This window comes from Tachysurus vachellii, chromosome 2 (genome assembly GCF_030014155.1).
Source record: "Tachysurus vachellii isolate PV-2020 chromosome 2, HZAU_Pvac_v1, whole genome shotgun sequence".
Lineage (NCBI taxonomy): Eukaryota > Metazoa > Chordata > Actinopteri > Siluriformes > Bagridae > Tachysurus > Tachysurus vachellii.
In genome coordinates this window covers 25,913,493-25,927,607 of record NC_083461.1, presented here as the reverse complement: position 1 = coordinate 25,927,607, position 14,115 = coordinate 25,913,493, and the positions used below count along the sequence as shown (strand labels likewise).

The 14,115-nt window shown below is 37.8% G+C and overlaps 1 protein-coding gene across 1 annotated transcript; it reads left to right on the top strand.

The window, feature by feature from the left end:
- The first annotated feature begins 3,157 nt into the window (after window positions 1-3,157).
- fgg (fibrinogen gamma chain) lies at window positions 3,158-7,392 on the top strand. Its single transcript, XM_060864029.1, has 9 exons — window positions 3,158-3,292; window positions 3,377-3,433; window positions 3,667-3,850; window positions 4,085-4,169; window positions 4,360-4,490; window positions 4,625-4,758; window positions 5,547-5,731; window positions 5,847-6,124; window positions 6,761-7,392. The coding sequence occupies exons 1-9, from the start codon at window positions 3,233-3,235 to the stop codon at window positions 6,937-6,939; spliced, it is 1,293 nt and encodes a 430-aa protein (XP_060720012.1). The 5' UTR covers window positions 3,158-3,232; the 3' UTR covers window positions 6,940-7,392.
- Window positions 7,393-14,115: the final 6,723 nt, after the last annotated feature.

Below are 14,115 nucleotides of genomic sequence, written 5' to 3'. Positions count from 1 at the left end.
AGAGAGAGAGAGAGAGAGAGAGAGAGAGAGAACTGTTTTAAGGATTGTAAATGCAGAAAGAACAAACACTCTTTTATTAAACTGAACAAAGTTACTGATATTAACACAAATAATTTTGAAATGAAATGAAATAAAGTAAAGCACGGTGAACTGCACTGCTTCTGATCTCAGAGCAGTCTGAAAGTTTTTGTTGGTGAAATCTCTGGATTTGAGTAAAGACTTTCATCAGTGTTTAAGGTAATTATTTTAAGTTTCTTTGGTGTTAGAGATGCTCTGATAACTGGTGGTAGCACAGATCTGGCTAAGGTGTTGGGCTGCTGCTCAGAAGGTTGTGAGTTCAAATCCCAGGACCACCAGACCTCTGCTGGGCCCTTAAACAAGGCTCTTAAGCTTCAATTACTCAGTGGTATAAAATGAGATAAATGTCAATCTCTATTAGAGTGTCTGCTAAATGCTAAACACAATTTACTGCGTTTTTGTTTAACAAAGTATTTTTAGGGAATGAGAAGGTTCTGTATATTTCATAACAATCAAAGACAGAGCCAGGGCTTTATCTCTGATTTGATTTGGTTTTGTTACGATGTTGTTCTGCCACCTGCAGGTCAGAAAAATGAACTATAGTCAAAGAAAATGATGATGACTTCATTTTTTTTAAAAACACTGTATAAATGTTTTAAAAAGGTATTAAACAGTTTTGCTATTATATTGTGTGTAGATTTTTTAATTTTGAATTACCTCCAAGACCAATAAAGTATCTATCTATCTATCTATCTATCTATCTATCTATCTATCTATCTATCTATCTATCTATCTATCTATCTATCTATCTATCTGTCTGTCTGTCTGTCTGTCTGTCTGTCTGTCTGTCTACAGTATAAACACCAATAGAGTACAACAGTACAACAATACAACAATATAAGACAATATATGGTCTAAAATCACTGACCATTAGAGAACACTGAAGGTTTAAGTTGAGATATTGTCAGTTAATGATTCAGTCTATTGTTAGATTAACAGTAACCCAAAGCTGGATCTTCTTTAGATTCGTATGGTTCTCCTTCTGCACCAATTCATCTGGGAATTCATCTGGCTCCTAATAGCATCTTGTAGCATAAGGCTAACTGTAGTGGTAAATATGCAACCATGTTAATGATGATTGAATACCTTGGTAGGAAAAGGTCCTGCACGTTACCATGAAGTATTCAGTGTCACAGATCTTCTTGGATGTTCATGTCTGGGCTTTGATTAGACCGCACAAGAACATTCAGATCTGTCTTAAAGCAACTCTATCATTGTCCTAGTTATATGCTTTGTGTTGTTGTTGTGCTAAAAGTTTAACCTTTGCCCCAGTCTAAGGTCATGTGAACTAGTTTTTCTTTAAGAATCTATACAGAGGTAAGAGATATGGTTGTATTTATATTTCACTCAGTTCTGACAATTCTTCCTGTCCCTGCCATTGAGAAGTGCCCTACAGAATGATGCTTCCACCACCATGCTTCACTGTAGGAGAAGCGTTACAATTACTATCCTCATCAGACCAGAATAGTTTTCTCTTGCTCTCAGAACCCTTTTTGCAAGTTATTGATTTTGGCCAGACAGCCAGCTCAAGGAAAAGTTCTCAGTTTGGATTGCATTTAGCTCAGAATAACTACATACTGTAACTGAGAGAGTCTAAACACACAATTTTACTTTGACATTATAGAAATATGTATAAATGGCAGAAATGAATCTAATCTAATTTAAATTAAATCTTTATGACAATACATGTTTTTTGTTTATATAATGATTATTAGATTTGTCACACTGATCTTATTGCTCTATATACTGGAGCTAATGATGCAGATTGGATTTATTCTTTTTATATCTCACTGTGGGGGGCACGGTGGCTTAGTGGTTAGCATGTTCGCCTCACACCTCCAGGGTTGGGGGTTCGATTCCCACCTCCACCTTTTGTGTGTGGAGTTTGCATGTTTTCCTCTGGGTACTTCGGTTTCCTCCCCCCGTTCCAAAGACATGCATGGTAGGTTGATTGGCACCTCTGGAAAATTGTCCATAGTGTGTGATTGCGTGAGTGAATGAGAGTGTGTGTGTGCCCTGCAATGGTTTGGCACTCCAGGGTGTATCCTGCCTTGATGCCCAATGACGCCTGAGATAGGCACAGGCTCCCCGTGACCCAAGGTAGTTTAGATAAGCAGTAGAAAATGAATGAATGAATATCTCACTGTAGAATTTTGAACCACTGGATATGGTGTTAGTAAATTATATGATAATAAGTGTGGTATGTGAATGTGACTGTTTACACCTGATAGTGTACCTCGGCTGTGTGTGGAACATTCTTTCAGCTTGGTAAAGGAAGCTTCCATTATGTTAAACCGACAATCTATGCATTCGTCACATTATTTAATTTATTTAAGTTACACATTATGTCTGAATGAGCAAGAGTACCTCAAATAGAGTAACTTCCAGTAAAATACTGAAAACCAATGACTAAGAGAGTGTGTGTGTGTGTGTGTGTGTGTGTGTGTGTGTGTGTGTGTGTGTGTGTGTGTGTGTGTGTGTGGGAGATAGGAAGGCATTGAAAATGTTTGTTGTTCTCTCAAAGAGAGAAAATAAAAGATGAATCATTAACTGCTCATCAGTTCAGATGGACTCTGTGTAGCTTATTGAACTGTGCTTCTTTAAAGGTTTATTTAATAACACAAATCATATAAAAAGCTTAAAATTTTCAGTTTATATATTTATATATTATTTAAAATATCATGTTGTATTACATTTTGACTTATTCAATTAATCAGTGATAATGATTGAAATAAATGTCAATGAAGTAAGTCTTTAAAAGTAATTAAAAACAATTATAAACATAAGTTTAGTTCAGATTATTGTATAACATCCACACATTTTACTGTGGTGTAGAGTGAAGTGGACACACTGTGAGTTCAGGCTATTCAGTATAGTACACAATTCACATACGTTGCTTTAGGTATAGTGTGTATATGTGTGTGTATGTGCATGTATGTTTGTGTGTATGTGTGTGCATATATGTTTGTGTGTGTGTGTACGTATGTGTGTGTGTGTAGAGATGGGTCAAGATTGAGTCAGTAAGGGGGGGAGGTGTTGTTGCGTATTGTTTGTCCAGCTGTTATCTCCATCTCTGAGGAGGACCTTGATCAGATAAATATCCTGCAGCTCTGACACTCACTCACACACAGACTGTCCTGGAACAGAGTAAATCATGGCTGCTTTCTCACACATGCTGGCCTCACTGCTGCTCCTGTTCACATTAACTTCAGCGGTGAGAAGAGTTTTAATGAGGAGACAGATTTCATTTGAATGGTTAATTGTTGAATAACTCACTGAGTGTGTGTTTCATCTACAGCAACCGAGAGGAGATTATTCTGTGCCCTCCGAGCACTGTGTCCCAAATGATGCCTTTGTGAGTACAACACACAACACATATTAACACACACATTACCCCACAACAAACATTAATACACAACACACATTAACACACAACACACATTAACACACACACGTTTCCTACTAACACACAAATTACTCATTTCAAAGCTTAAGCAGTACTAAATATCTAACATTATTATTATTATTATTATTATTATTATTATTATTATTATTATTATTGTTGTTGTTGTTGTTGTTGTGTTTTAGGGGTCTTACTGTCCCACCACATGCGGTGTAGAAAATTATCTCCATACCTACAATTCGGGTGTCCAGAAGGACCTGAATCACATGGACGAACTCCTGCAAGAGATTTCCAACCTGACAAGAGGAGCTCAGGATAAAGTGGTTTATCTGAAGGACTCACAGACACAGGCACAGAAATCTTCACCAGGTAACATCTCTTCAGTTCTACACAGTTCACAGCAGGCTGTAAGACAAAACCTCATACTTTTGTAAAATCTCTGCATAGAAATATGATCAGCCTCATGTTCATATTACAGTTAAATCAGGAGAAGGAAATGATTTGCTATAAATATAAGGATGTGATCACTTTTAATGAAAAATATACTTGATATTAAATGAAATAAAGAGAAATATGGCTGTTTTTATGTTAAATTTCTCAAAGATCTGTACATCCAGAAGTCGTCAAACATGTTGGATGATGTGCTGCGGTTCGAGAGAACCATTCTCTCTCAGGTGGAACAGATTTAGTGAGTGATTCATTCTGAACATTTGACACAGTTTTAGATTCATTTTAGAGTAAATATTGACATTTAAATAACTCAGAGAGAACCTTTTGCTGTATTTTAGTTATCTAATGTTTGAAAATTCTACAGTTCATATGTTTAAAAATTAAAACTGTTTAGAAGTTTAAAGATTTTTTTATTTGATCTGTGTCAGTGAACTACAAGCGACTCTGGCAGCCAATGAGAAGCGTATTACGGAGCTAAAGCAGTTATCGCTTCAGCTGGAGCAGAAGTGTAAATTGCCATGTAAAGACTCAGTATCCATACAGACCGTCACTGGGAAAGGTACAAATAAAACAACACTAATGTTTTAGTTCAATTTGCCATTAGCACCCCAATAACACCCACAAATACATTAATCACTACCTAACTATCATCATGAACTCCTCGGTAATTAACTCCTGCTGTTTGTTTCTCAGATTGTCAGGATATTGCTAATAAGGGTGGTAAAGTCAGTGGCCTGTATTACGTCCAGCCTGCGAAAGCTCCCACGTCGTTCCTTGTGTACTGTGAGATCGATGGCTCGGGCCGAGGCTGGACCGTACTTCAGAGGGTAAAACACACACCTTCAATAATTTAATCCTTCTGTTAGTCTCCTAAATGATACACAAAGACCCTCATAATGTGTATGTGTGTGTGTGTGTGGTGTATGCATATGTGTGGTGTGTGTGTGTGGTGTATGTGTGTGTGTGTGTTTGTGTGTGTATGTGTTTGTGTGTGTGTTTGGTGTATGTGTATGTATGTGTGTGTGGTGTGTGTTTGTGTGTGGTGTATGTGTGTGTGTGTTTGGTGTATGTGTATGTGTGTGTGTGTGTGTGTGTGTGTGTGTGTGGTGTATGTGTATGTGTGTTTGGTGTGTGTTTGTGTGTGGTGTATGTGTGTGTGTGGTGTATGTGTGTGTGTGTGGTGTGTGTGGTGTATGTGTATGTGTGTGTGTGTGTGCGTGTGTGTGTGTGTGTGGTGTATGTGTATGTGTGTGTGTGTATGTGTGTGTGTGTGAGTGGTGTGTGTGGTGTATGTGTATGTGTGTGTGTGTTTGGTGTATGTGTATTGTGTGTGTGTGTGTTTGGTGTATGTGTTTGTGTGTGTGTTTGTGTGTGTGTTTGTGTGTGTGTGTGTGTGTGTGTGTGTGGTGTATGTGTGTGTGTGTGTGTGTGAGTGGTGTGTGTGGTGTATGTGTATGTGTGTGTGTGTTTGGTGTATGTGTATGTGTGTGTGTGTGAGTGGTGTGTGTGGTGTATGTGTATGTGTGTGTGTGTTTGGTGTATGTGTATTGTGTGTGTGTGTGTTTGGTGTATGTGTTTGTGTGTGTGTTTGTGTGTGTGTTTGTGTGTGTTTCAGAGGCGTGATGGCAGTGTTAACTTCAACAGAAACTGGATCCCGTATAAAGAAGGCTTCGGTTATCTCTCTCCTGATGACAGCACTGAGTTCTGGCTTGGAAATGAGAAGATCCACCTGCTTTCTGTTCAGTCCAGCGTTCCGTACGTGCTGCGGATAGAGATGGTGGACTGGGAAGGCATCAAAAAGTAAGAATTTGTGAGCAACATATCAGGAGCCATAAACATAAAACCATGAAGTACACTTCAGTTTTAAATCAGATATTTATGCAGGTCATGATGGTAAACTTGAATTTTTCTGCAGATTCGCAGATTACGCCGTGTTTAAAGTGGGTCCTGAGGTCGATCAGTACCGTCTGACCTACGCTTACTATTACGGAGGAGAAGCTGGTGATGCATTTGACGGGTTTGCCTTCGGAGATGACGTGAGCGATAAAGCCCTCACATCTCATAACGGCCTGCAGTTCAGCACACCTGACAGAGATAACGACAGGTACAGCGGGAACTGTGCCAAGCAGGACGGCTCAGGCTGGTGGATGAACCAATGTCATGCTGCTCATCTGAACGGAAAATATTATAGAGGTAACACCACATGAGGTCATCATATAGCTGTATCACTAAGCTGAAGGGTCAGATGCTGTTAGTACAATACAGATTTATACATTGTATAGAAATGTGCCAAATTCACTCACTCACTCCTACACTAATACACAATATTCAGTAGGTCCAGTGTGTGTGAGAGAGCATTCAGACACACTGACAAACATCATACAATTTCTGCTTCTCCAAATCGTTCCAGCAGAGTTGAAGAAAGACTTTTAAATATTATAAAAAAACACAGACCAGAATAAATCTTTTACAACCAAAAGAACTGCAATCTTCAAACTAATGTAATGTTTGATCTGAACTAAAACTCATACTAGACCTATCAGGTTTTGAACATTCACAAAATCGTTCATCAGACATTAGATTTAGATGTATTAATTTCTTGCCTAAAAAAATCCACTCGTTAAAATTAAAAATGTTTACTTTACAGGGCAGAATTTCTAAACCCAAATTCTGTTAAAGCTAATTCTCTAAGACACAGCAGCAGGTTAATATTATATAATGTTAGCTTAGAAAATTAGTTTTTTATTACTAAGTACTGAGTTTTTATTAGCATGTGAAACTAACCAGAATGTAAAACACTGACCTCTTCACCATGCTGCTTTTTCACAGGGGGTAAATACACACAAAAGGATGTGGGTGAGCACGGTTTTGATAACGGCATTATCTGGGCCACGTGGCACAATCGCTGGTACTCACTGAAGCAGACCACCATGAAGATCATTCCCATAAACAGAGTCCATGCTGGAGGTCAGCAAGGAGTGGATATCGGCAAAGGAGACTTCCCCTAAACACCACAGCAATAAAACACACAACCTTCAGATCACAGACGCTTGAATTAATGTCACACTGAACTTAACACATTTTTTCTCAGCAGAATACAATCACTTCATCACATATCATAAATCCTACTTCAGCATACAGACAGCAGATATTTAGCACTTTTTATCAAATTATCATATCAATGTGATTTTTAATGAGTGATGTTTATAAGAAAACTGAGTAAATTTGTGTGTCATTTGTATATGAAAGGAAAGTACGATATTACACACACACACACACAAACACACACACACAGTTAATCTGCACGGTCAATTGTACAAGGTCAAATGACCTTCATCAAGTTAAACATTCTCTTTTTTTTCTGTAGACGTTGTGTGTTTGTTCATTGATTGCTGTACTTTAATCTCTTCAGTTTACTCAGAACAAGCTGCCGACTTGCAGATAAATTCTTTTTGAACAAATGATTTTGTGCTTGTTTTAATTACTGAAGAATTTCAGTGCAATATTTTTCTCTTAAAAATAATATAATATAATTATCTCTTTATTATTTATACTGCAGCACTCACACACACTTCCCCAAAGTTTATAACCCTGTAAAAAAAAAAAAGTTGAGTTAACTTAAAATAATAAGGCAACCTATCACAAGCACTTTTATGAGTTTACTGAACAAACAGGGTCTGAAGACCATGCAACTCAAAGTATTTAAGTTTACCTAACAAAAAAAAAAATTTTGTTTGCTGAATGCAATTAGGACAGATTGATCCATTATGTATTCATAATTATTTTCATATTTAAAATTTAATAAACCACAACAAATTTTTCACAACAAAAACCACAGCAAAACCTCTAACCACACTCCAGTCAAACAGTGTATAAAGTATTCTTATTCAACTGATTACCAAAGTACATAAAAATCCAAAACAGACATTAATAAAAGCATCAGAGTAAACCTCAAAGGTTCAAGGTTCAAGCGTTATATAGCATTTTGTATTATTTTGGCAAATCAACATTGAGAATACATTAACACTGCATCTGAATAAACCTAAACACTTGGTAAAGTACAGTATGATATGTAACAGTGTATCAGAAAAAATAGTTAGCTTGTACCAGTACAGCCAGAAAAAAAACAAAAAAAAAAACTCAACTCAAAACTTGAGTATTCCTCAAGGCTGCAAAGTTTGAATCGAATGATACATTGTTATAAGGAATAATGTTTTTTTAAATACTTAATTACTAAAGTATAATTGCAACAATCATTGTCCCATTTGCCATAGCTTCAGTAACATTGCAAAATCATCAACTATAATAAACCTCCATAACACCTGACACTAAACTGTAAAGAAGCAAGTTATGAAAAATTGACTGAATGAACAGTAATTTTCTCTAAATTCATGTGACCAAAATCTATACACAGTTTATCTCCTCTTTATTTGTTTATTTCCTGGGCAGCCTAAAGATGAGCTTATTGGGTTGCTGTCTTCATTTAGAAACCACAAAGGACTGCAGTCCAAACAGATGAACACCTTTGCACTCAAGTCTCCATCACTAAACAGTGGAGAACTTCAGCAAAACAGAGTGTATCAGACTTCATGATAAAATCCTAAAGAACGTCCTAGTAGCAGAAAGACACTTCATTAACCAGTAGTAACAGTTATGCCCGCTAGGTGGGGCTGATGTATGTAACTATATCTGGGTGAAGTAACTTCATTTAATGCTACATAATCGTTTGGTTTTATCCACATTTCTGTTTAACAAATTACATTAAACTCCTGATCAGTAAAAGTTTCATTAACAATTAATGTTTTCTGTGTAAGAGATCTAATATTTAAATGTCTTAGCTTTAGATCAAAGGTTAATTGTTATTAATTATCCATTACTTATAATCTTGTTTTATGCTAATCAGGTTACTAAAACAAACTACAGTGTGTCAGTGTGTATCATAGTGTATTTTTGTGTATCAGAGTGTATTTGTATGTATTTGTGTGTATTTGTGTGTATTAGAGTGTGCGTGTACACTCTCTGAGGATGTCCTTCGGGATCCCGGCTCTGTTGAAGAGCATGAGTGTGAGGAGCTCCTTGGCAATATTCTGGGAGGTGGCCTTCCATAGTGGGACTGCCTCGGGGGGGCATAGTCCACTGTAACCAGGATGTATTTGTGACCCCAGGCTGACTCTGACTGTCCGATCAGATCCATGCTAATCCTCTTGAATTGGACACCAATGATAGCAAGGGGGATAAGAGGGAAAAAGCCCAGGACCTCTGCGTTCATGTCTGGCCACGTGAGTCGATCGTGCAGCTTCTCCAGTGTATTCTTTACCAAGAAGAATGACGGGGTAGTGGCTGGGTAGGGTCAATTCTCACCCCTTCCACCTGTCAAGTCAAGAAGTCAAGTCAAGAAGCTTTTATTGTCATTTCAACCATATATAGCTGTTGCAGTACATAGTGAAATGAGACAACGTTTCTCCAGGATCAAGGTGCTACATAGAAACAAAGACAGGGCTAAAGACTTGTAAGTAGTCTTAGCCACATAAAGTGCAACTGTGCAACCTGGTGCAAACAGTGCAGGACAAGACAAACAAGACAGACAAGACAGTGCAGGACAAAAGACAGTGCAGGACTAAAGACAGTGCAGGACCAGACAGTGCAGGACAAGACAGTGCAGGACAATGACAGTGCAGACACAAGTTACAAGACAATACAAAAAGTACAGTACAAAAAATGCAGTACACAAAAGACAATAAATAGTAAACTGCAGGACCTGGCCCCAGATTCTTGACACTTCTTGCCAGCTTCTGGGTCACCTTGTGCTGATGGAGGCTGGTCTGCAGAAGGTGCTACAAAATCTGCCCCACAGTGGGCCTGGGAGCCTCCTCCTATCATTGTGTATCAGAGTGTATCAGTGTGTATTTGAGTGGCCGCATTCTCCAGCAGTGTAGGTCACTCTGAGGAATGGAACACAGATGAACAGGCACAGAGATGGGAGTAAAGCAAACAGCAATGCAGTTTAATTTATTTTTTGGGTGCAGGTGCAATTGGTGCAGCAAAAAAAGCAGTTATAGGGTGAAAGAAACAAACTTGAGTGTGTATCAGAGTGTATCAGTGTGTATCAGAGTGTATTAGTGTGTCTCCGTGTGTATCAGAGTATATCAGTGTGTTTTAGTGTGTATCAGTGTGTATCAGAGTGTATTAGTGTTTATCAGTGTGTATTAGTGTGTATCAGTGTGTATCAGTGTGTATCAGAGTGTATCAGTGTGTATTAGTGTGTATCAGTGTGTATCAGAGTGTATTTGTGTGTATCAGAGTGTATCAATGTGTATCAGAGGGTATTTGTGTGTATTAGTGTATATCAGTGTGTATCAGAGTGTATTTGTGTGTATCAGAGTGTATCAGAGTGAATCAGAGTGTATCAGTGTGTATCAGAGTGTATCAGTGTGTATTAGTGTGTATTTGTGTGTATCAGAGTGTATCAGAGAGAATCAGAGTATATCATTGTGTATCAGAGTGTATTTGTGTGTATCAAAGTGTATCAGTGTGTATTAGTGTGTATGTGTGTATCAGTGTGTATCAGAGTGTATCAGAGTGTATCAGTGTGTATCAGAGTGTATCAGAGTGTATCAGTGTGTATCAGAGTGTATCAGAGGGTATTTGTGTGTATCAGAGTGTATTTGTGTGTATCAGAGTGTATCAGTGTGTTTTAGTGTGTATCAGTGTGTATCAGAGTGTATTAGTGTGTATCATTGTGTATCAGTGTGTACAGTATCAGTGTGTATTAGTGTGTATCAGTGTGTATTAGTATCAGTGTGTATCAGAGTGTATCAGTGTGTATCAGAGTGTATCAGTGTGTTTTAGTGTGTATCAGTGTGTATCAGAGTGTATTAGTGTGTATCAGTGTGTATCAGTGTGTACAGTATCAGTGTGTATTACTGTGTATCAGAGAGTATCAGTGTGTATCAGTCTGCATCAGTGTGTAAAGTATCAGTGTGTATTAGTGTGTATCAGTGTGTATTAGTGTGTATCAGTGTGTATCAGTGTGTATCAGAGTGCATCAGAGTGCATTTGTGTGTATCAGTGTGTATTTGTGTGTATTAGTGTGTATTAGTGTGTATCAGAGTGTATCAGTGTGTATCGGTGTGTATCAGAGTGTAGCAGAGTGTATGTGTATATCAAAGTGTATCAGTGTGTATTAGTGTGTATCAGTGTGTATCAGAGTGTGTTAGTGTGTATCAGTGTGTATCAGAGTGTATTTGTGTGTATCAGTGTGTATCAGAGTGTATCAGTGTGTATCAGTGTGTATCAGTGTGTACAGTATCAGTGTGTATTAGTGTGTATCAGTAGTTATTAGTGTGTATCAGTGTGTATCAGAGTGTATCAGTGTGTATTAGTGTGTATCAGTGTGTATTAGTGTGTATCAGAGTGTATCAGTGTGTATCAGAGTGTATCAGGGTGTTTTAGTGTGTATCAGAGTGTATTAGTGTGTATCAGTGTGTATAAGTGTGTACAGTATCAGTGTGTATTAGTGTGTCAGTGTGTATTAGTCTGTATCAGTGTGTATCAGTGTATATCAGTGTGTATCAGTGTGTATCAGAGTGTATTAGAGTGTATCTGTGTATCAGAGTGTATCAGAGTGTATCAGTGTGTATCAGAGTGTATCAATGTGTATCAGAGTGTATCAGAGTGTATTTGTGTGTCTCAGTGTGTATTTGTGTGTATTAGTGTGGATTAGTGTGTATCAGAGTGTATCAGTGTGTATCAGAGTGTATCAGAGTGTATTAATGTGTATCAGAGTGTATCAGAGTGTTTCAGTTTGTATCATAGTGTATCAGTGTGTATCAGTGTGTATCAGAGTGTATCAGTGTGTATCAGAGTGTATCAGAGTGTCTCAGAGTGTATCAGTGTGTATCAGAGTGTATCAGTGTGTATTAGTGTGTATCAGTGTTTATTAGTGTGTATCAGTGTGTTTTAGTGTGTATCAGAATGTATTTGTGTGTATCAGTGTGTATCAGAGTGTATCAGTGTGTATCAGAGTGTATCAGTGTGTATCAGAGTGTATCAGAGTGTATTAGTATGTATCAGAGTGTAGCAGAGTGTATCAGTGTGTATTAGTGTGTATCAGAGTGTATGTGTGTATCAAAGTGTATCAGTGTGTATTAGTGTGTATCAGTGTGTATCAGAGTGTGTTAGTGTGTATCAGTGTGTAGCAGAGTGTATCAGTGTGTATTAGTGTGTATCAGAGTGCATGTGTGTATCAGTGTGTATCACAGTGTATTAGTGTGTATCAGTCTGCATCAGTGTGTACAGTATCAGTGTGTATTAGTGTGTATCAGTGTGTATTAGTGTGTATCAGTGTGAACCAGTGTGTATCAGAGTGTATCAGTGTGTATCAGTGTGTATTAGTGTGTATCAGTGTGTATTTGTGTGTATCAGTGTGTATTAGTGTGTATCAGTGTGTATCAGAGTGTATCAGTGTGGATCAGTGTGTATCAGTGTGTATCAGAGTGTATCAGTGTGTATCAGTGTGTATCAGAGTGTATCAGTGTGTATCAGAGTGTATCAGTGTGTATCAGTGTGTATCAGAGTGTATCAGTGTGTATCAGTGTGTATCAGTGTGTATCAGAGTGTATTTGTGTGTATCAGAGTGTATCAGAGTGAATCAGAGTGTATCAGTGTGTATCAGAGTGTATTTGTGTGTATCAGTGTGTATTAGTGTGTATCAGTGTGTATCAGAGTGTATCAGTGTGTATCAGAGTGTATTTGTGTGTATCAAAGTGTATCAAAGTGTATCAAAGTGTATCAGTGTGTATCAGAGTGTATTTGTGTGTATCAAAGTGTATCAGTGTGTATCAGAGTGTATTTGTGTGTATCAGTGTGTACCAGAGTCTATCAGAGTGTATCAGTGTGTATCAGAGTGTATCAGAGTCTATCAGAGTGTATCAGTGTGTATCAGAGTGTATCAGAGTGTATCAGAGTGAATTTGTGTGTATCAAAGTGTATTAGTGTGTATCAGAGTGTATCAGTGTGTATCAGTGTGTATCAGAGTGTATCAGTGTGTATCAGAGTGTATTAGAGTGTATCAGTGGATATCAGAGTGTATTAGTGTGTATCAGAGTGTATCAGTGTGTATTAGTGTGTATCAGTGTGTATCAGAGTATATCAGTGTGTATTAGTGTGTATTAGAGTGTATCAGTGTGTATCAGTGTGTATCAGAGTGTATCAGTGTGTATCAGAGTGTATTAGAGTGTATCAGTGGATATCAGAGTGTATTAGTGTGTATCAGTGTGTATCAGTGTGTATTAGTGTGTATTAGTGTGTATCAGAGTGTATCAGTGTGTATTAGTGTGTATTAGAGTGTATCAGTGTATATCAGAGTGTATTAGTGTGTATCAGAGTGTATCAGTGTGTATTAGTGTGTATCAGAGTGTATCAGTGTGTATTAGTGTGTATCAGAGTGTATCAGTGTGTATTAGTGCGTATCAGAGTGTATCAGAGTGTATCAGAGTGTATTAGTGTGTAGCAGAGTGTAGCAGAGTGTATTAGTGTGTATCAGAGTGTAGCAGAGTGTATCAGAGTGTATTAGTGTGTATCAGTGTAGCAGAGTGTATCAGAGTGTATCAGAGTGTATTAGTGTGTAGCAGAGTGTAGCAGAGTGTATTAGTGTGTATCAGAGTGTAGCAGAGTGTATCAGAGTGTATTAGTGTGTATCAGAGTGTAGCAGAGTGTATCAGAGTGTATTTGTGTGTATCAGAGTGTATCAGTGTGTATTTGTGTGTATCAGAGTGTATCAGAGTGTAATAGTGTGTATCAGTGTGTATCAGAGTGTATCAGAGTGTATTAGTGTGTATCAGAGTGTAGCAGAGTGTATCAGAGTGTATTAGTGTGTATCAGAGTGTATCAGAGTGTATTAGTGTGTATCAGAGTGGATCAGAGTGTATTAGTGTGTATCAGAGTGTACCAGAGTGTATTAGTGTGTATCAGAGTGTATCAGAGTGTATTAGTGTGTATCAGAGTGTAGCAGAGTGTATTAGTGTGTATCAGAGTGTAGCAGAGTGTATCAGAGTGTATCAGTGTGTATCAGTGTATCAGAGTGTATTAGTGTGTATCAGAGTGTAGCAGAGTGTATCAGAGTGTATTAGTGTGTATCAGTGTATCAGAGTGTATTAGTGTGTATCAGAGTGTATCAGAGTGTA

Coding starts and splice junctions, on each gene's coding strand:
- fgg (XM_060864029.1), top strand. CDS start 3,233: ATGGCTGCTTTCTCACACATGCTGGCCTCACTGCTGCTCCTGTTCACA. Junction 4,491..4,624: donor ACAGACCGTCACTGGGAAAG/GTACAAATAAAA, acceptor TTTGTTTCTCAG/ATTGTCAGGATATTGCTAAT. Junction 4,759..5,546: donor GCTGGACCGTACTTCAGAGG/GTAAAACACACA, acceptor TGTGTGTTTCAG/AGGCGTGATGGCAGTGTTAA.